Source organism: Dermacentor silvarum, chromosome 7, assembly GCF_013339745.2.
Source record: "Dermacentor silvarum isolate Dsil-2018 chromosome 7, BIME_Dsil_1.4, whole genome shotgun sequence".
NCBI lineage: Eukaryota > Metazoa > Arthropoda > Arachnida > Ixodida > Ixodidae > Dermacentor > Dermacentor silvarum.
The window spans coordinates 179,824,121-179,846,233 of NC_051160.1; the positions used below are offsets into that span (position 1 = coordinate 179,824,121).

General features: G+C 48.2%; 2 protein-coding genes across 4 annotated transcripts in view; both read right to left on the minus strand.

Moving 5' to 3' along the window:
* Nucleotides 1-5,658: 5,658 nt before the first annotated feature.
* On the minus strand, nt 5,659-13,585 carry LOC125947075 (uncharacterized). Of its 2 annotated transcripts, none has more exons than XM_049671411.1 (2): nt 11,439-13,585; nt 5,659-10,843 (listed from the first exon to the last, which is right to left on the minus strand). In XM_049671411.1, the coding sequence occupies exons 1-2, from the start codon at nt 12,361-12,363 to the stop codon at nt 10,770-10,772; spliced, it is 999 nt and encodes a 332-aa protein (XP_049527368.1). In that variant the 5' UTR covers nt 12,364-13,585; the 3' UTR covers nt 5,659-10,769. The 2 variants fall into 2 exon arrangements, with proteins under 2 accessions (XP_049527368.1, XP_049527367.1); XM_049671410.1 differs by having other exon boundaries at nt 11,439-13,431.
* Nucleotides 13,586-13,824: 239 nt separating this feature from the next.
* Nucleotides 13,825-22,113, minus strand: part of LOC119458739 (dimethyladenosine transferase 2, mitochondrial-like) — a 307,446-nt gene continuing 299,157 nt past the window's right edge. For both annotated transcript variants that reach the window (XM_037720603.2, XM_049671408.1), the window contains exons 8-9: nt 14,750-14,889; nt 13,825-14,080 (exon numbers count right to left, since the gene is read on the minus strand). In XM_037720603.2, the coding sequence (XP_037576531.2) occupies nt 13,906-14,080; nt 14,750-14,889 (315 nt within the window). In that variant the 3' untranslated portion in view covers nt 13,825-13,905. The remainder of the gene's footprint in view (nt 14,081-14,749; nt 14,890-22,113) is intronic.

The window sequence follows — 22,113 nt, forward strand, 5'->3', positions numbered from 1 at the left end:
CATTTGAGGTCTTACAGGTTGTGCATTTGCAAGAGATTCTGGCATCTACTGATTTCTTTTTGTACGCGCTCTCTGTTACACCTGAGCATGAACCAAGATGATATTCATAATTGCACTCTGAACAGGATAAATGCCCTTCATCAGTTGGGATAGACTTGTGACAAGCAACGCAGGTGTTTGCCATGAAGCGTGTACTTAGCAGTACAGCTAAATGGTAGAGTTGAGTTGCATAGAAAAGGGACAAAACCACCTGCAGCAGCAGCTACGGCAAGACAAACGCCTAATTAGAATGCAATTCACAAAAGACACCAACCTGCGAAAGCATCCAGAAGTGTTTAGGCCAGCATGCTGCGTAGAGCCGTAACTGCTGCTGCAAAGTGATGTTGGACGAGACACCGCCTTTTGCTGGAATTCGAGCTGTTGATCCGCGATCCAGGCAGGATAGTGGTCAATGGCTCTCGTGGAAAGGGCACGAGGCAACTGCCTATGTCAGGCGGTACTCGGCGCGGCCAAGCTGGAACAGTCAGTAGTGAGGGATCACCGAAACAGTGGCGGCAGCCGTCCAACAGGGACCTGCGGTTGCCGAGCTTGCTGATCGCCATGAGCCAATCGGCAAGCTCGGCGACCGCAGGTAGGTCTTTCTGCTCTGACGCTGCGACAACCAAGCGGACACTTGACAGCAGCTTTTGCAAAAAGAGTTCTCGGAATAATGCTCCGTCTACAGTGTTTGTTGTTTCGCCGCGCAATAGTTGCACGTGCCGCAACAGCTGACTGGGAGTACGGTCGCCAAGGTCCGTGTCGCGAAGCAGTTGCTGCGATTCGGGGGGCGTGAAACGGCGGATGAGGGTTTCTTTTAGTGTTGCATATGCTTTTTCAGCAGGTGGGTCGAGTAAAAGATCCCATACTTCACTGGCTATTGGCGGTGGGAGACTGCTTACAACGTAGTGGTATTTGGTAAGGTCTGCTGTGATGCTTCGTGCTATGAACTGCACTTCTACTTGAATAAACCAGAGTCAGGGTCAACGGTCCAAAAGGGGGCAGCTTACCGTCAACTGAAGAGACTGTCGGCGTAGCGTCCGTCGTGGACCTTGAAGTTAGTCGTGGAGTCCGTCGTCGACGTCATAGCGACGTTGATGCTCAACCCCAGTGGCTGCACCACTATTCCGGGTCACCAATGTTGGGACGTGCTGCTAGGCTGAGCCAAGCGAGTATAAGCCACACGCATCCCAAACAACTGAACTTTTATTCTCTCCGAAGCTCACAAAGAAAAGTCACGTGGTTCCTCGTGCATGTGCTCTTGGCATTGCGCACGGAAGCGCCGTTTCGTGGCGCTACAAAGTGTTCAAGCCAATCCTCCGCGTCCTCGAACACTTCACCATGAAAGGACTTCGGAACGCGTGCTGCGTAGACGACACTCGGTGTACAAGTGGATTGGAGTGTGTTGCTCTCTTGCGTCTGACTCGTACTTGCCCCTGTGGTGGACATTCTTACTGGGCTCAATGGGCCGTATTCAGAAGGTAGTCCTTGCAAGCGGCAGCTGTGGCAAAGTGCCCAGTTTTCCTCCGGAATCGTGGGGATGGTGGTAGTGACTTGAAGCGTTGGGAGGTCAAATTAGGCATAGGATGGTACCCAGCACCTCCACCAATTTGTCACTGTAATAACAGGACAAGCAACAACCGGCCACACAGCAGAACAACTCCGATCGAGCATCATGTCTTCGTTGTCTTCGTCTCTCCCCACCGAAACCTCCGCGGCACGCAAAATAAAGCGCAAGCAAACTGGAACTGCACAACACATGGATGAAATGCACTGAATTGACGTGTCAGTATCGTTATGTTAGCCGAGAAGGTCAACCATCTATGCCCTCGCTGTAGCCACAGCACTTCCCTGCCTCTTTGTGTTGAGCACTACTGCCAGGGGTTGGTGGTCTGTTACTATGTTAAAGGTTCTTTCATACTGGTAGTTATGGAATTTTTTTTACCCCAAAGACGGGGTACTCAGGGCTTCTTTTTGAAGGTGCCCATAGTTGCGCTCTGACATGGTGAGAGTCCTTGAGGCCAACGCTATCGGCCTCTCAACGCCATTCTCCACTTGCGACAGTACTGCTCCGATGCCATAATCCGACGTGTCACATCTGATTTTCATGTCTTTGTGAACATCGTACAACTCAAGAACACTTTCATTAGCACCTTGCACTTATTGCGATAGCAATTATAAGGACACTACAAGCAGATTTGTCGTCGGTGTCGCCGTGAGGTTCCCTACAAAGTATAATCACCGAGCGGCATTAAAAAGTTAAAGAAGAGAAAGAACGAAATTTATTCTTAAGGCATAAATACATGTCATATGCAATCATGAACATCATTTCAGTGGTCTGAACGCAAATACCAGCACATGAAGTAGTACGAATGGCACTGCCGAGCAGTATCACCAGCAGTTTCCAACGGCGCGACCTTGATGCAGCCCAATCCACTTCGATCGCAGCGCCGCCACAGTATTTTTCGTCGTCGGGCGCCTCACTGCAAAGCATGCGCCGCCCCAGCTATAAAGTCCAAGGGCGATAAAATCGTTGCCGCGCACCGTATGCTGTATGTGCGAGTAAAAGCGCGCGAGGGACGCACCATTTCACGGAGAGCGAACGCACGGCGGAGAGCATACGCGTGCGAAGGGCCGTGGGGGGATGGAAGGGAGGGGAGGCGATGTTCAGCTGCAGCCCCAAATGCGTATCTTGCGACAGGGCAACTCAATCTACCGGCGAAAGGAGGAAAGCGGGAAGGCAGGGAGGGGGTGCGGCTTCGACACTGCCAGCAACTGCGTACTTGTACTTGGCGCGGCTGCAGGCTGTCGCGCGCACCGTGTCTGAAAGCGATCTCCACACGGCTTTTACCTTTGTATGCGCTGTGGTTTCGCCGCTGTTTCCGATGAAGTGATAGACTGCGCGAACCTTTATTCGCTGCTGCCGCCACACTTGCTCACGCCAGCGTTTTGACAGTGGTTGCCTGCGGTCATCGAGTGTGATCTATTCATGTTTGTTTGTGCGCGCTGACACCCCACTTGTTAATTCAGTTAGTAAGCGAATGTGTCCAAGTTTATGCAGCTGATAAAACTACTATCCCTACTCCGTATAGCTCTCTACTAATTTGCTATCGCAATTGATGCTTCGCCTTTCGGGCAAAACTGCGACTTTTTGAATGCATCGTCACATTGACGTGACCAGTGCCATTCTTTGCGCAGTAGTGGTTCCAACACCATTCTCAAATTCGGCAGGAATGTGGAATAAAAATTCACCAAGCCCAATAAAGCTTTCAGTTCTGTCACATTGACCGATTTGGTGCTTTCTTTATGGTAAGTACCTTGTCCGCAGTAGGATGCAGACAGTGTCTGTCAATTTGATGACCTAGATAAGTTACTTACTGCTAAAATAACTTGTACTTTCCGGCGTTGATCTTTATACCGTGCTTACTTAGGCGTATGAGCACTTGCTCGACTCTCTCGTGGCGCTGCTCGTAGGTCTCGCCAGATATGACGACATCGTCCAAGTAGCAGGCGGTTCCCGGTAGGATCTGATCCACTACTGCTTGAAATACGGCAGGCGCGCACGCTACCCCATCCGGCAGATGCTGAAACCTGAAAAGGCCCAGGTGCATGTTCATCGTCAGCAATTCTTATGCTAGCTCATATAATTCAAGCTGTAGATACACTTTGGATAGGTCAATGACCAAAAAGATGATTCCGCCTTGTAATGTCCTAAAAATATCCTCTCGTAAGGATAGTCATCAACTTCTATTGCCGGATTAACAGTTACACGATAGTCACTGCACAGCCGTGGGCCTTTGTCTTTCTTAGGCATGATAACATGTGGCGTCGCCCAAGCACTGTGCCTCGCTCTGTACACGACCCCCTGCCTTTTCCATCTTCACCAATTCCTGCTCAACCTGCTCACGAAGAGCATATGGCTTTAAAGCCCTTGATAGCACCATAACCAGGTTCAAACACTTTGTATTTTTCAGTTAGTGGAACTGCCTTAGTCACAGTCTACATGCTCATGACTTCATGGCACCTAATTTTAATTTTGCTAAGCCAGTTTCAACCAAGCAATGTTGGCATCCTAGCTCCTTTGGCATCCTTTGCTATGACCAGTGGCAGAGAATAGCATCGATCATAATATTGAGCCTCAACGTCTATCACGCCTTTGATCTCGACAGGTGTCTAAGTGACAAGTGACTAAGCTCACATTAGCTTTTTGAAGCTAGCAGAGGGAAGAAACTTCACGCACTCAGATTCGGACATAACCGACACAGCAGCACCCGTATCCAACTCCATGGTCACTTTATTTCCATTTATTTCTAACATAACTAATAGCAGGCGTGTCCGAACTGTTGTCGGCGTGACACAGCGTGAACTCACAGGACTATGGTGTCCCGCGACACCATAGTCCAGCTCTTTAACTACTTTGGTTTTACACATTTTAGCCAAGTCCCCTTTTTTCTCACATTTGTAACAAGTACTGTTAATGAATGGGCGCATGGTGGCCCGCACAGCGATGACACGAAGCTTCAGTCCCTTGCGACGCTGTCTTTTCACCCTTCGTGAATCCGCTGCTCCTGGCGTTCTTGCCAGCACTTGCACGTATAGACGTCGTCCTGCCTGTCTTTGCCAGTGAAGATCGGAGATGCCCGCAGCAAGAACTTCGCACCTCGTCGAGACGATTTGCTGAGTGTCTTTAGTCTTAGTCGCAGCTTCCACAACCGCAGCGATGGTGCAGGTGCGTTCCCAGGTCAGTTCAGCGTCTGGCGTGGCTAAGAGTCAGCAGCGCATAGCATCTGTTAGAAGGCCGGTGATTAGTTGGTTCCGCAGACCTTCCTCTAGAAACGCGCCGAACGTGCACGTCGCTGCCAATTTCTTGAGACCCACGATGAAGTCCGACACCCTTTCATGCTTCTCTTGTTTTCATTGATGGAAGCGATACCCTTCCGTCACCACGGAAATCTTGGGAGTGTAGTGCTTTTTCAGTGCACCAATGGCGTCCTCGAATGTCACCTTAGTGGGCGTCTTTGGAAGAAGCAAGCTCCCGAGCGTCCCGTAAGCCTTGTCAACAATGGTAGTCATTCTAAGACCTGCAGTTTCTTTTCTCTTGCAATGACGTTGGCGGCAATGAAGTACTCCAGGCGCTCGAGGTAGACTTCGAAGTCCCCGGTGTCCGGGTCGAACTCCGGCAGCTTGCCAAGGGTAGCACCTGAGGTAGCCATCTTCAGTAGATCTTGCTGTATCCCATCCTCATTGCCAGTTTGTTGTGACAGACGCTGAGATGTACTTCAGAAACGTCTTTATTACATCGGCTGCGTACTGGCAGCATCCCAGCAACCAAAAACCTCCCCTCACATCGTAACATGTGAGCCAAAGAACAGCCTCGCGCACGCGCAGGACAAACACTCGTCAAGTCCACCAATCACAATAGCGACGCAGTCTTGCACATGCGCGCATTCAATGCAACGCCGCAGGCGTCCGATGCAACAACAGTCACGACAGTTGTCAGTTGTACAGTTGACAGTTGTAACCCCACCCCCTGAGGCCGAGTTAACACCCCCCACGCGTCCAGCCCCACCAGTCCAACGTGTACCTTCAGCGCTCTATAAGGCATCGGTCGTGCCATCGTATTCATGTTCGATTAACTTCAGTGTTCGGCTTGTGGTGGTCCTTGTTCCTGCGGGATTTATCATACTCCAGAGAATAGCCCATGTTAACTTTGTGCTAAGCATTCTTTTAAGTGTATCACAAAGCTGAAACCAATTGGTGTCTTGCAGCTGCCGTGCGTACTCATTGGATTCCTGTGCAAGCTGGGCTATCCTGATCCTGAGCTTTCTGTTATGTCTCTGTCTCTTCCACTGTCTGGTCAGGCTTCTCCGCGCTTCCCACAGGTGTAGTAAGTGCCCGTCGACTGCTGGTGTTTCGACCGTTGTCGCAATTTCTCGTGTAGTACTTCTGTGTATGGCCTTGATGAATTCCGTCCATTCTCTAGTACTATCACATGGTGCGGTTTGTCTGTTTCTCTCTGAAAGCTACCCAATCGGTTATGGTGGATTTCCCTAATCTGCGGTCTGCGGTCGCCCGTAAGGTGCTGCTCCCCGCAGACGGCACATCGTGGTGAGCAGTCGTGTTTGTCTTCAGGCTCGCGAACCCCACAGATTGTGCACACTTTCGTGTCCAGTTGCGGGAAAACGTCCGTGCGATGGCTGACACTGTTACAAGTCTTGCAAACTTGCACCGAGTTGCGGTATGGATGGCATGTTATCCCCCCACTGCAATAGTAGATGAACTCCGGTAGGACCGTTCCAAGGAAAGTGATAGCTGTGCTCTTCGAGTGCCCTAGCATTCTTGCTTGGATTATTTCTATCCCTTGTGTCCGCACTCGGAGGTTTGCCTTGATTGTCTCTCCGGGCGTATGCGGGGGGAGTCCATTTTATTTATTTATTTATTTATAGATACTGCGATCTTTTACAAGATCTTAGCAGGGTGGGAACATACAAGTACACTCATACAAACATAGATTACAAGCAATCTTGCCGATGCTTGAATTCAACATGACAAAAGGACAGAATGCAAGCAAAAAGAAGCAAATAAAAGGACAGAATGCAAGAAAAAAGAAGCAAGTAAATTATGTGCGACAGAGTCAAGAATGCAGGCGGGCCTGAAAAAGGGATAAAGAATTTAGTGTAACGACTTCGTCAGGAAGTTTATTCCAATCAACTATTGTTCTTGGAAAATAAGACTATTTGAAGCAGTTGTTATGCATCGTTAACAGGGCTACTGCTTGGGAATGTTTATGACGGGTAGCATAACCAGTTACAGGTGTTAAAATGTGTGAGGTATCAATACGGTAGTGGCCATTCACTAACTGAAAAATGAATTTTAATCGGGAAACACGATTTTGTTCTGTAATTGAAGAGAAGCCACTACGTTTATGGAGATCTGTTATAGAAGTTCGACTGTAAGAATTGTAGATAAATCGAACAGCTTTCTTTTGAATTCGTTCTAATTTTTCAATATTTGTTTTTGTGTAGGGGTCTCAGATGATTATTGCATACTCTAAAGTAGGTCGAACTATTGCATTATATGCCAGAAGGCGGACAGCAGGTGTCGAGAATTTTAACGACTGTCTTAGGGTAAACAATTTGCGAAGACAATTAGCCATTACAGTGTCAGTATGTTTTGACCAGGAAAGATTGTGAGATATGTGTACACCGAGATATTTATAGTGAGATACTTCGGAGATATAAGTGTTGTTGGCAAAATAGTCGAAGAGAAATGGCTTTTTCTTTAGTGTTATTCTCATAAAGACGGTTTTTTCATAGTTAATAGACATTTGCCATCGATGGCAGCATGCAACTATTTTGCCAAAATCACTATTTAGCTTGATTTGATCTTGGGGGGATTCAATTTCGGCATAAAGTATACAATCATCCACGTAAAGTTTAATTTTGACTGATAGATTATTCACAATGTCATTTATATAAAGCAAGAAAAAAAGAAGACCCAGCACGGATCCCTGGGGAACGCCAGAAACAACAGGTATTGTGTCAGAGGAAGTCTGGTTTATCCTAACAAATTGGGAGCGGTTGGTTAGGCACGCTTGTATCTATTTTATATGTTTATCATTTCTAAGTATAAAACTCGATTTGTGAAGTAATTTGCTGTGGGCTACTTTGTTGAATGCTTTACTGAAATCCATGAATATAGCGTCGGTTTGTTTTCGTTTATTTATTGTATTGGCAAAATCATGAATTGTTTCTACTAACTGAGTGGAAAAGCCCCGCCGAATTCCGTGCTGAGCGTTCGTCAGCACGCAGTGATCATCAAGAAAACCAATTACATGCTTATAGATTACGTGTTCGAAAATTTTGCATGTCGTCGAAGTTAGAGAAATTGGTCGATAGTTTTTTATGCAGTTCTTGTTTCCCGATTTATGTAAGGGTTTGATTATTGCTGTTTTTCAGTCATCCGGAAGCATGCCTTCCTGAAGCGATTTACTAAACAAAATTTCCAAGTACTTTGCACACCACTCGGCATACCGTTTTAAGAAGGCATTTGGTATACCATCTGGACCGGGGGATTTCTTTTCATCTATATTTAACAGTAAGTGACAAATACCATGCTCAGAAATAACAATATCAGGAATGGAAGGCAAATCCATGTAAAAAGAAGGCAGATAACCAATATCTTTTGTAAATACACTGCTGAAATGGTTGTTAAAAGCAGAACATACAACCTGTTCATCGTGTACACTTTTACCATCTATTATGAACATATCGAAAGCGAGGAAGAATGAGTGATCGTCCTCCAGAATCTCCCTGGAGACGTCTTCATAAAACTAGGAAGCTGTACATTAAAGTAACTCTGTTTATCATTTATGATCATTTGTTTTAAATTATTTCACGCTTCCTCAATGAGCCTTTCGGAGTTTGAACAAGTTTTATTCTTTGCACGATTTTTAAGCCGTTTAAGCTTGCGTTGCTGGTGCAACGTCTCCCGGGAAATCCAGGGATTCCAACCCGCGGTCTTCCTCGCAGTCTTTGGAACGAACTGTTGCATGCAGTTGGAAATAATCTTTAAATAAAAGCCACAGATCGTTCATGCTAGCATTGTTATTTTTAAAGTCATCCAGATGAAATGCAAGTGTATCTATTACAGACTCGTCATCTGCACGAGAAAAATTCGGGTAATACTGAATCTTATCGTTTTTACTGCGAGGGGCACATTGCAGCGATAATACCACTGCTTGGTGATCTGAAATGCCGTCTGTGACCATACATGAGACATCATCTCGTACATTTCCGCTTACAAAGAATAGATCGAGAACTGCTTTTGAATCATTGTAGATTCTAGTGAATTCCTTCACTACCTGTAATAAATCGAAAGTAATAGCAATATCAATCATTTCACTATCAATATTTGTGGTGGAGCGGGACGAGAATGAGCTCCAGTCAACATTCGGCAGGTTAAAATCACCGGTTAAGATTAGTTTATCTGCTTGTCTTAACTGGGTGTACATGTATTCTCTCAAGGATTCCAAGTTTGCAACAGCCGAGTTAGGGGGCCTGTATACGGCACCAAGAATGTATTTGATATCGTTAATATAGAAGTTGCAGAAAACGCTTTCTACTCCCGGGGTGTCTGGCATTCCGAAAACTTGAAGGAAATGTTTAAAGAGAATGGCTACGCCCCCTCCTCTTCTATCGCGGTCTTTGCGCATTACTCTGTAGTTTATCGGGACAAATTCGCTATCGTATATATCTTCATTTAGCCAGGTTTCCATCAATACGGCGATATCGGGGTCAAGCGAGCAAAGGATGCCTTCAAGCTGTTCTACTTTGTTGACAACGCTGCGGCAGTTAAGATTTAAGATGGTGACTGGCAATGGCTAGGATGTCAGTTGCTCCTTCTTTTTAGCTTGCAGCGTTAGTCCTTTTCCACATCCCACACAAACATCTCACACTCTATGCTGCATTTATCAAAAACTAGTTTAACTTTGGAGCCTTGATCACGTTCCTGTTGTGAGCTTTGCCATAATTTCATTCTTATCTCCCGAACTTTCAAAGAAAAGTCCTCTGTTATAGAAACCGTGGTCCCTTTAAGCTTTCTGCACTCTTTCAGCACTGAACTTTTATCGCGATAGTCTAAAAACCTCAAGATCACGGGGCGTGCTTTTTCTTTCTTCCTTCCTAGCCTATGACATCTTTCCACATTATTAATAGTAAGTCCCAGCCTTTCCTTAAAAACATCTTCTTTGATCATATTCAAGAGGCTGTCGTTTGTCTCCCCCTCTTGCTCATTTAGGCCGTACATGATCAAACTGTTTCGTCTACCTCTGTTTTCCAGTTCATCTACTTTACATAGCAAACTGGAGACGTTCTTTTCCAAATCGGTGACTGTTGTCTTGATATTAATGACATCATTTTGCAATGAGCTTAAAGTGCTCAGGTGAGTTTCTAAACTGAGCATGCGCTCTTTTAAATCAGCGATATCTTTTTCAATTCTACTCTGTTTAGACAATACATTATTGATAGAGGCTGTCATGCTACTTTGGCCAGATAGAAGTTGCGACATTTCCTTTTCCGTTGGGCCAGGGTTTGACTCAACATCGCCACATGACAAAGCTGTCACAGCACTATTTACATGGATAGGGCACAGCAGCAGCACTAAGAAGCGGTTATCACTGCGATAACATTTTGCAGGAAGATATTGACTAACCTGCACCAAGAAGCAGAATGGGTTTCTGAGCATATTGCTTGCTGTGCTGCTGCCGAATCCACTGGTTGATTCCTCTGGTGCATCGTCTTTTAACGAGGCTTGAGTGTCCACGTGAGATGACGTCACCGTTGAGAGCGCAGGCGCCGAAACTGTGAACGGTGTCTCGATGAGGTGGTTGATCTGTCGCCAGTCTTTGGCCGATAATTGCAGGTGCATGCCGTCGCCTATGTGATCGGCGCCAAGTCCATAATGTGCGCAAGTGCACAGCGCCGGCCCGGGCTACCAGAGCAGCGAAAACCTGCACCAAGAAGCAGAATGGGTTTCTGAGCATATTGCTTGCTGTGCTCCTGCCGAGTCCACTGGTTGATTCCTCTGGTGCGTCGTCTTTTAACGAGGCTTGAGTGTCCACGTGAGATGCATCACCGTCGAGAGCGCAGGCTCCGAAACTGTGAACGGTGTCTCGATGAGGTGGTTGATCTGTCGCCAGTCGTTGGCCGATAATTGCAGGTGCACGCCGTCGCCTATGTGATCGGCGCCAAGTCCATAATGTGCGCAAGTGCACAGCGCCGGCCCGGGCTACCAGAGCAGCGAAAACCTGCACCAAGAAGCAGAATGGGTTTCTGAGCATATTGCTTGCTGTGCTGCTGCCGAGTCCACTGGTTGATTCCTCTGGTGCGTCGTCTTTTAACGAGGCTTGAGTGTCCACGTGAGATGAGGTCACCATCGAGAGCGCAGGCGCCGAAACTGTGAACGGTGTCTCGATGAGGTGGTTGATCTGTCGCCAGTCGTTGGCCGATAATTGCAGGTGCACGCCGTCGCCTATGTGATCGGTGCCAAGTCCATAATGTGCGCAAGTGCACAGCGCCGGCCCGGGCTACCAGAGCAGCGAAAACCTGCACCAAGAAGCAGAATGGGTTTCTGAGCATATTGCTTGCTGTGCTCCTGCCGAGCCCACTGGTTGATTCCTCTGGTGCGTCGTCTTTTAACGAGGCTTGAGTGTCCACGTGAGATGACGTCAGCGTCGAGAGCGCAGGCGCCGAAACTGTGAACGGTGTCTCGATGAGGTGGTTGATCTGTCGCCAGTCGTTGGCCGATAATTGCAGGTGCACGCCGTCGCCTATGTGATCGGCGCCAAGTCCATAATGTGCGTAAGTGCACAGCGATGGCCGGGCTACCAGAGCAGCGAAAACCTGCACCAAGAAGCAGAATGGGTTTCTGAGCATATTGCTTGCTGTGCTCCTGCCGAGCCCACTGGTTGATTCCTCTGGTGCGTCGTCTTTTAACGAGGCTTGAGTGTCCACGTGAGATGACGTCAGCGTCGAGAGCGCAGGCGCCGAAACTGTGAACGGTGTCTCGATGAGGTGGTTGATCTGTCGCCAGTCGTTGGCCGATAATTGCAGGTGCACGCCGTCGCCTATGTGATCGGCGCCAAGTCCATAATGTGCGCAAGTGCACAGCGCCGGCCCGGGCTACCAGAGCAGCGAAAACCTGCACCAAGAAGCAGAATGGGTTTCTGAGCATATTGCTTGCTGTGCTCCTGCCGAGCCCACTGGTTGATTCCTCTGGTGCGTCGTCTTTTAACGAGGCTTGAGTGTCCACGTGAGATGACGTCAGCGTCGAGAGCGCAGGCGCCGAAACTGTGAACGGTGTCTCGATGAGGTGGTTGATCTGTCGCCAGTCGTTGGCCGATAATTGCAGGTGCACGCCGTCGCCTATGTGATCGGCGCCAAGTCCATAATGTGTGTAAGTGCACAGCGATGGCCGGGCTACCAGAGCAGCGAAAACCTGCACCAAGAAGCAGAATGGGTTTCTGAGCATATTGCTTGCTGTGCTCCTGCCGAGCCCACTGGTTGATTCCTCTGGTGCGTCGTCTTTTAACGAGGCTTGAGTGTCCACGTGAGATGACGTCAGCGTCGAGAGCGCAGGCGCCGAAACTGTGAACGGTGTCTCGATGAGGTGGTTGATCTGTCGCCAGTCGTTGGCCGATAATTGCAGGTGCACGCCGTCGCCTATGTGATCGGCGCCAAGTCCATAATGTGCGCAAGTGCACAGCGCCGGCCGGGCTACCAGAGCAGCGAAAACCTGCACCAAGAAGCAGAATGGGTTTCTGAGCATATTGCTTGCTGTGCTGCTGCCGAGCCCACTCTTTTAGCCCATGCCGAGCCCATGAATGACTCCTTTGACGGCGCCTTCTCTGGTGGCAGCGTAGGCATTGAACGCGTGCTTCTTGCCATTGACTGTGAGGGCTGTGATCTTGCGCAGGAGATCAGCAGTCTCTTGCTGAGGTATTGAAACTATTGCGATGTTTGAGCCTTGTTTTATGCACAGTATAAATTTCTCACCCCTTACTTTGTTGTGGCAGGCTGCGATCACTGCTTCTGCTAGCATTGGGCTGGTCAGAGTCTTCAACGGAAGTCCTTGGTGTGGACGGAGAATAATCTTGGAAGTCATCCCGCGGCAGTGGTGGGAGCTTGTTCCGTCGCGCCCTGCGTCTGCGGTTGGGGGGTGATTTGTTCTGCTCCTTCTGCGAAGGTTCTTTCTGTTTCACCTGTAGGCGTTCCTTCGCTTGTTGTCGTTTTTGGCGGAGCGTCAGCACCGTCTACCATCCCTCTTCGTCGGGTTCTCTCGTAGTTTGCCGCAGATCCTCAGCGTCCGGGAGAAGCGTTGGAGAAGTAGGATTCCAAGAAGTCAAGGATTCAGAGAAATCCATGTCGTCTTTCTCTGTGGTAAGTTTCCGCTGGGCCGACACACCGTTTGAGTCGCCTGCCGCAACAGAGGCGAGGTGTTGAGACGCCATATGCGTCGGTGTCGTGTGACAGACGCTGCACCGACGCGGCGCGCCGACAACCGCCTCCGACGCTGCGTGGCTGGTATCTTCTCAAGGTCCTGGAGCCACCGAAAACGTACCTAGGCCCAGAAAGATGGTGTCCTTGGGTTCCCAGAAGTTCATGGTGACGATGAAACACAATTTCAGTCGGTTACTGGAACTATAACCAACGAAAACATGAATATTGCGGAGCTCGATGTGCGTGCTGCTGCACTCTTCGACGCCCCCTAGTGGCCTCCCCTTTGAAATGAGTGAGTACACTCGCGAGTATGCTGACCTTGCGTTCGAGACGTCGCAATGTCTCTCGTAGTAGTTATTACTACTGCATTTGAACAGAAGACGCGCAGTAATAGTTGAGAAAAAGAAATTGTCAACAGCAGAGCTGTTGAAAGCTGGTGCTAGTGTTGCCCATTTCATTCTTATCCTTGTGTCGCCGTCATCATCATCAGCCTATATTTATCTCCACTGCAGGACGAAGGCCTCGCCCTGTTGTTTATTTTCATGGCACTTTCACTGCCGTCGCATCGTTATGATGACATTCCACCGTTAGTTTACTAGTGACGGGAGTGAGATGGCTTAGCCAAACCTGAACTAGTATTGTTAACAAAGCTGTAAAACTATTGCTGTAGGACATCACTTGGAAACTATGCTCAGGAGAAAATACAAACAAAGAATTGCAATGCCATTCTCGCCAACCTGAGGCAGCGGGATGGCGAGGAAGGCTAGTTGGTTGAAATTCATCACGAGTGCCGAGGAGCACGACAAAAGTTGTATTGAGTTGCTTTGCGTGTTTAAGCAATGTAAATATGGATGCACAATTGGAGCACGCGTCAGGAGCCCTCTCTGGCTGCGGCAGCGGCGAACGCCGACTGGGAGTACTCGGGCAGTGCCGAGAAGAGCTGGAAAAGGCGCAGCATGCGCTCGGGGCTCAGGTCCCCCATGCGCTCGAAGACCCGCGTGGCGCCTGCACGGAGCAGCCGTGGCCCACAGCCCGGGATCCATTTCCTGCAAGGGAAGCAATGCTTTCTTTCACCAATATACTCTGCTTGTAAGCACTTATGGAGAATGCATGCTAGATATGACGGCGCATTCAGTGCATGCACCCACGATGCTTTCTACAGCCACTAGGCTTTGTACATTTTTGGTGCAGTCAATTCACTATTCCATATGCACGTGATTTAAGGCCAAAATATCGCTATAGCATACCTCGCTCCTCCACCCGGTATAGAAAACGCACACGTCGATACTATGTACCTGTTTGTTTCAATAGCCTACCACATAGTGCATTCCGAAGTAAATCTAAATACAGTCTGCAAAGAAAAAAAAATGTTGCGATCCATCACTACGTCGCTTTCTGTCCCAGAAATTGTTTTTATGCACTGTTACTGACTTCATTCCAAAATGTTGTCATTCCTTTTGAATGTGTAGCTGTTTTGTCTCTGTACATAAATATGTATATATGTATTAAGTTTTCTGTGTTACCAAGTCATTTATCCAGGTTCTCTACGTCTGTATTTTATTCTTTTTTTGTACATTTATGTTATTGTTCGTTGTCTGCCAGGCGCTGCCACTCAAGACCTTTGATAGGTCTGATTGTCACTGTATTCAAATTGACATGAATAAACGTACTATCTATCTATCTGCAGAAGGCCCTCACACAGAGGTGGTACTCACTCGAGACATGGTAGCACGTACGCGGTGCGGCGCACCATGTTCTGGCGCACAAAGAACACTAGCTCGTGCAGCCGCTCCGGGCTGCCCGCCAAATCCCAGAGGTCGCTGCGTGGCACTAGCCGCACCAACTGTAATGGAGCCTGCATGGCACACATCACAGCTCAGGGTAAAAATATGTGAGGGCGCAATTTAATCTGTACATAAAGAGTAAGTAAGACAATAAAATGTTTGCTGTTCAAAAAGCATACCTGTGAATTAAAGTTTTTCATAAGTGAAAATATGTAAATATGACAAAAGATTAGAAAGCTATATTCAAGCGCAGCACTGGTAGTGCAAGTGGCGCCACATACAACAGTACTGACGGTACGGACAATACCGCTTTGCGCTCTTTTTTGTGATTTTGAAACTTTCGGCAGCAGGAGAGGTGGCGGCAGTTTGTTTGTGCTGTCGTAGTGCTGTTCGCTTGCTTAAAGTGATACGAGTTTTCGAGTGGGGAATTCAGACCGTGTTTGCAAGAACTGCAGCAACAACACCACTTTATTTCGGTTGAGTAAGTGATTTTACTATATGATTGAAGGGTTCCTACATTGCTGGAAATTATGCTGCATGATTTTAACGGCCCGAATGTCAGTTAACCTTTCGGAATGTCGCGTTCATGTAGTTGACGGAGCCTGTTTCGGATTGCAAGTTTGTTTAGGTTTGTTAGCAACATTTTTTTTTCCTTTTGCCTGTTTCTAACTTGAATACGGCACTGGCTTTGAGGCTACGATGGGAGCTGTGTAATTCCGTTACCGACTCGATATGCAGTTGCGATGCTACATATATTCATCACTATGCACTGTATTAAAACATTGCGTAAATAAAATTCGCAGGCTGCGACTGCAGACGACAGATAAGCGAAACCACAGACATATCGCATAAAAATCGCCTCAACACCAGCATCATAACCACAAGGTTATGATTCTGTTTCAAGAGAAGCCACAAGGGAGTAAAACAAACTCATCAGCAGCTCACAAGCATATCGTATTTTCTGGAGTATAGGACGCAGTTTCGTTGAAAAATTTTCTGCAGTGCGTCTTATATATAATTTTGGGGGGAGCAAAATCAGAACTGATGTTGATTAGGCCTTTTTTCTACCCTTCACAACGGTACATTATGAATGATGCGTCCTAAATGCGATGCTGAACTGTCAACCTGCCAAAAGTAGAGTGCCATAACAAAAAAACAACAAATCAAGATTAAAAGAGCGAAAGGGGGCAAGGGATGCTGGTGTGCGAGTTTTCAGATCACGGAAGCAGCGGATGTTTCGCAAGCCGCAAGCAGTAGGTTAAAATAACAGCTGCGTTGCTTGCGAGCATATACATATAATCTACCTAAGTTCGCTTTCCTGTTCTTTTCTATTGCTCCTTCGTATCAGTCCACCATGCTCAAGTCACACCAGCTCGTTGCAATGCGCACGGTCAAAGCATCATAATCATCATAAGCCCATTTGTACCTCCCTGCATTGTTGTACCGCCCTATTCGGCAGGTTCGATCCAGTGGTCATTTACAACATTTTTCGTTTCGCTAACTTCGCGGTCCACTTGCAGTATGCCGTTTAAGCGAAAGAGCTACATGGCGAAGTTTATGTTCAATGCTGTGGAGTATGCAAAGACGTCAACAGAGGCCTATGTCGCGTACATTCAAGACGTCTTGGCTCTTTGCCGCAAAGTTGGCGCACACATGACTGAGCCAGACAAGGTTTCCCACATTCTCAAAGGCATTGCCGATGACGCCTTCCACTTTCTCATTTTTAACAATGTGGTGATGGTGGATGGCGTTAAAAAAGAGTGCCGCCGCTTGAAACTCACAAAAAACCGACGTATCAACCAGCAGTTTGCACATCTACCAAACACCCAGGTGACATCTTCCTGTGCCGACGCTCCTCGTCCAAACAAAACTAGCGATGCTACCAGGATCGTGCGGCAAGAGATTGAGGCCACCTATCCGGCTCCTTTCGACTCCAGCTCCTCCAATGCAGCTACAATCATGGTTTCCCTGATCCAGGCAGTTGTCCACCAGGAGTTCGCAAACATGGGTCTTCACACCGTCTGCTCGGCCCATTGCCTTGATGCCCGCCCAGAATCAGAATCAGAATCGGTTTTATTGAAAGTGAATAAAAAGATTGCAGGCTGTTAATATACAGAAGGAGGTCCCGAAGTCAGAGACTGCAATGGGACCTCCTTTACAATTTAAACATAATAAAGTACAGATTACAGCAGTTGTGACACATCGTGAACAATTTAAACATAATAAAATTAAAACATAATATTTACAATTTAAACATAATAAGGTACAGATTGCAAGAGTTGTAGCACATCGTGAACAAGAACTACTTACAGATTTTAGCATAAATAGGTTAGTTAAAGAATTAAACGTTCATAGATAGGAGGCATATATAAAAAGAAAAGCACTGTAGTATAATTTTGTCAAACACTAAGAGTGTAGAGTATAAATGACTGGATGTACATAAAATAATTGTCAAACTCAAATACATGTGCGTGACAAGGACATCAAACATGAATCAAATTTCACTACTATGAAAATTAAATGAAGGTACATTGAAAGAATGGCTATGAGTATAAACTAATCATCAGTATTGGACAAAATGTATTCTTTTAGTTGTTTCTTGAATTCATGAATTTTAAGTGTTTTTATTCTTCAGTTCCGCCCCGTCCCACATCTCCTTACCCACCACGTTCCCATAACCCATCTGAATGGCACACTGCTGACGACAAGCCCATTTGTTTTCACTGCCGTCGAATGGGGCACATTTCTCGCCACTGTCACAGTCGCTGGAGTTCCCCGACCCGGACCACTTACACTGCCTACTCTCACCCAAGCGGGCCTTCTTGTCCCTATGCCGCATGCTCCAATAATGCTGCCACTGAATCTCCTGCACCGAACCACCCCTATTCATGTTCGCCTTCGCCCCAACGCCGACAATGTCGCTTGCCTCAGCCCTGTCGCTCATACTCGCCGATTCTCTACGGACGCTCCCAGCCGGAAAACTAGATGATAGAGCGCCTCGAGGTGACGCTGCATTGCTTGCTATGCCACCAAATCTTCTACTGGCGCTGCCTGCTCATCTGAACCTTCTTGACGAGCAAGCTGACAGTGATGTCGGGGGTAGTGCTACGGAACAGTATTTACGATGACGAAGAGGCGAGCAGTGTGAGGACGACGACGATTAGGGGCTAGCGCAGGCTGTTGCCTCTTGGCCAAGTGTGGCGTATTTGTTTGTAAATATACTTGTATATAGCTTCTTGTCTGCGTATTCCTACGTAACATATTGTAACGTGGCAAAGAGGAGGAGATAGAAGAGGAGGAGAACGAAGAACTCAGCAGCAGCCACGGCTGCTGCTGGCTGTTCTGTTGCGTTCTCATTGGCCTTCTCGAGAGGTACTCCTTGACAGTCGTTGCAGCGATGGAAAGGGGAGCTGGTGGAAGATTATATGGATCTTGACTATCACGGAACTCATTGTTCAATTGCGTGCAACGACGTAGCTCCTCTCTAACAATCTGTCTAATGGTCGTCGCGAGATCGACTGAGCGGATGTTGTCTTCAATGCTTGCAACAGTTGTTACATTTGCTAGCCGGCTGAACTTCGGAATTATGCGGCACAGTTTGAGAGCCTCAAAGGTACGGCAATGACGTATTACGTCGGCGACTCAGCCAAGGTTCTCTTTACCAATAAGGAAGTTGTAAACATCCTCTGCGATTCCCTTCAACAAATGGCCAACTTTGTCCTCCTCTGACATACAACGATTGGCCTTCCTGCATAGCTTCAGCACGTTTTCGATGCAGGTCGTGCACGTCTCGCCCGGAACTTGAACTCTTTGAAGGAGCGTTTGCTCGGCCTGCTTCTTCTTAACGATTGAATTGCTGAAACGCTCCTTGATTTCGGACATGAAACGATACCACGTTGTCAGAGTTTCTTCGTGGTTATCGAACCACACGAGCACCGTGTCCATCAGAACGAAGACTACGTTAGAGAGTCGCGTTACGCTGTACAAACGATAGTGCTTGCTAACCCGCTCGTAGTGGTTAAGCCATTCTTCGACGTCCTCGCCGGGCTTCCCTCTGAATGTCCGAGACTAGCTCTACCAGATGTTGGTGCTGCCACGGACTAGCCATCATTTGGGTAGAAGATGCCGACTGTTGGCTTCGGTGTGGGACATCTGAAACACCGGAAGTAATGTGGGCATTCCAGCGATTCGGCGGCTCCAACGAAGAGGCTCTGACAAGTCGACTGGACGCAATGCTGAGGGTACCAGGAGGAGGTAATTGGCTCGGAGTGGCGAGAAATTATTCTTGAAGAGAATGTCGTTTTGCAAGAAAAACGACGTCAATCCTCGCCTGACCACCTTCGGCACAACGATGGTCTTGCTTTCCAGGTAGTCTACAAGGCTCCTTAGTTCCGGGTCGGCTCGTAGTTGTTCGGCGAATTCGTCGGCACTGATGGTTGCCAGGAAAGTGTCATCATCCTGGTCGTCCTGTGGTCGGGGTTCGACGGGGGTGCGAGACAAGCAGTCGGCGTCAGAGTGCTTTCGCCCAGACTTGTACACGACGGTGATGTCGAAAGCCTTAAGTCTCAGACTCTATCGGGCGGGACGACCTGACGGATCCTTCTAGTTAGCTAGCCAACACAAGGCGTGCTGTTTACTCACAACTTTGAAGGGCCTGCCATAAAGGTAGGGGCGAAACTTTGATGTAGCCCAGATGATGGCGAGGCACTCCTTTCTCTTGTGGAATGATTTACTTCCGCCTTCGACAGAGACCAGCTAGCATAACTTACAACCCTTTCTAGTCCGTCAGTCCTCTGCACAAGCAGGGCGCCGAGTCCTGCGCTGCTTGCATTGGTGTGGACTTTGGTATCGGCGTTTTCGTCGAAATGCGCAAGTATTGGCGGCGATTGCAGGCGTTGCTTCAGGTCTTCAAATGCTTCGACTTGCGGCGTCTCCCACTTGAACACGACGTCGGCCTTTGTGAGGTACGTCAGTGGCTCGGCGATTTGTGAAAAGTCCTTGGCGAAGTGCCCGTAATAGACGCACCGTCCAATAAATCTACGCACTGCCTTCTTGTCGGCGGGCTGAGGAAAGTCAGTGATGGGCTCAGTTTTCTGTGGGTCAGGGCACACTCTAGACTTGTTGATGATGTGGCCCAAAAACAAGAGCTCCTCGTATGCGAAGCGGCACTTTTCAGGCTTCAACGTGAGTCCGGAGGTGGTCTTAATTGCTTGAAGAACTGTTTCAATGTGCCGGAGGTGTTCTTCGAAGCTTGAGGCAAACACAAAGATGTCGTCCAAGTAGACGAGGCAACCCTGCCACTTCAAGCCTGCCAGTACGGTATCTATGACGTGTAGGAAAGTCGTAGGTGCTGAGCAAAGACCAAGCGGCATGACCTTGAACTCGAACAGTCTGTCTGGTGTTATAAAGGCAGTCTTCTCTCGGTCTATCTCGTCGACTTCGATTTGCCAGTAGCCAGTTTTGAGGTCCATCGACAAAAAATACTTTGGGTTGTAGAATCGATCTAAGGCGTCATCTATCCATGGGAGAGGGTATACGTTCTTCTTGATTTTGTTGAGGCGACGATAATCGACACAGTGACGTAGGGTTCCATCCTTCTTCTTCTTCACTAACACCACGGGGGACGCCCACGGACTCGCAACGCAAATTTCACGGTCGAGCAGGAATCGATGATTGCCCTCGACGACGCCCTCCATGTCTGCAGGCACTTCGGTACTGACGGAAATCATTACGCTGGAGCGAGGCAGAACTGTGACTTGTTCTTCAAGCACATTCAAGACATGGTAACCGATGTTTATATTCGGTGGTATCGCCTTGTGTGTTGAAAGCGTTATCGACTTGCACCTTAAGTCGATGACTGCACCGTGTTGGTTTAGAAAGTCCAGGCCTAGGATGACATCCCTGGAGCAGTGCTGCAGGATTACAAAGCTCGCCGGGTAAATGCGGTTGTTAACCGTGACTCGCGCTGTGGAGATTATAGCTGGCGTTATTAGGTGGCCTCCCGCTGTCCGGATATCAAGTCCTTGCCAGGCCATCTTCACCTTCTTCAACTTGGCAGCGAACGCGCCACTGAAGACGGAATAGTCGGCTCCAGTGTCGACGAAAGCGGTGACATTATGGCCATCGATTAGCACGTCTAGGTCGATAGACCGTCGTGGACCACGGCTGTGTCTGCTTGCTACGTCGCGTCGGAAGGTCTTCTTTCGGAGGCGTAGTGTTGGCAAGGTTGTTGCCAGGCGGCGTGCTGATATCTCGTCGTGATGATTCGCGAATCGGCGGCGGCGGCGGAGGATCTTCGACATAGCGTCGTACAGCAACTGCACCTCCATCAGTTGCTGCTTGCAGTTTCCCGGGTAAGGGCTGGGAGATCGGCCCCGGGTGGGACCATGCAGTGTACTGACGGCGATGGGGCCGATCCCCCAGCCCTTACCCGGGAAACTAAATGCAGCAACGGATGGAGCTGTTGCAGCAAGGCTGCAGCTGTTTATGGACGATGCTCGTGAGAGAATCCTGCCGCTCCTTTGGCACTGGTTGCGCCATCTGAATAGGTGTTATGTCCATTGCTTGTTGTGGGGTGATGGACACGCGCTCGTGCTGTGCTTGACGTGAAGGCCTCGACACGTCGGACCTTTGGGGCCACCAACCCAGAGGTTGACGGGCCCCCCTTCGCGGATGGCAAAGCAGTGCCAGCTGCTTTCACCAAGGGGGCTGGTGGCACAGCCACACTGTTTATGGGCCAGGCCGTTGCCGGAGTCTGTTGCAACGCTGCCCCTTGCGCAGCACATCAGCATACATTGCGGTATGAAAAACAGAAGCATGTTTTCGTGCTTCTTGAAACGATATGTTTTCTTTGATTTTCAATGTAATTACATCATTCTCTTTTTTTCAGGTTTTACAGGATTGGGAATATGCGGGGTGGTCACCTTCGCAATTCACACAGTGGGGTGTGCCAGAACAGTTTTCGGAAGTGTGGTCTTTGTCACCACATTTTGCGCAGGTGAGTTGACCTCGGCAGCTTTGCGAGCTGTGGCCATACTTCTGACACTTGAAACATCGACGAGGGTTGGGAATGTTAGGTCTTACACGGATTTTGGTATAACCTGTCTCGAGGGTTTCTGGTCGAACACTAGAGGCAAATGTAATGATGACAAGGTTTGTTCGGAATTTTGTTGTTGTCTCGCCTGATTTTTATCCTTGTAACCTCAACTACATTTTGGTCTTGCCAGCCTTTCAATAGTTCTGCTTCGGTTAGTTCTAACAGGTTGGAATCTGAAATCACACCTCAGACTGTGTTC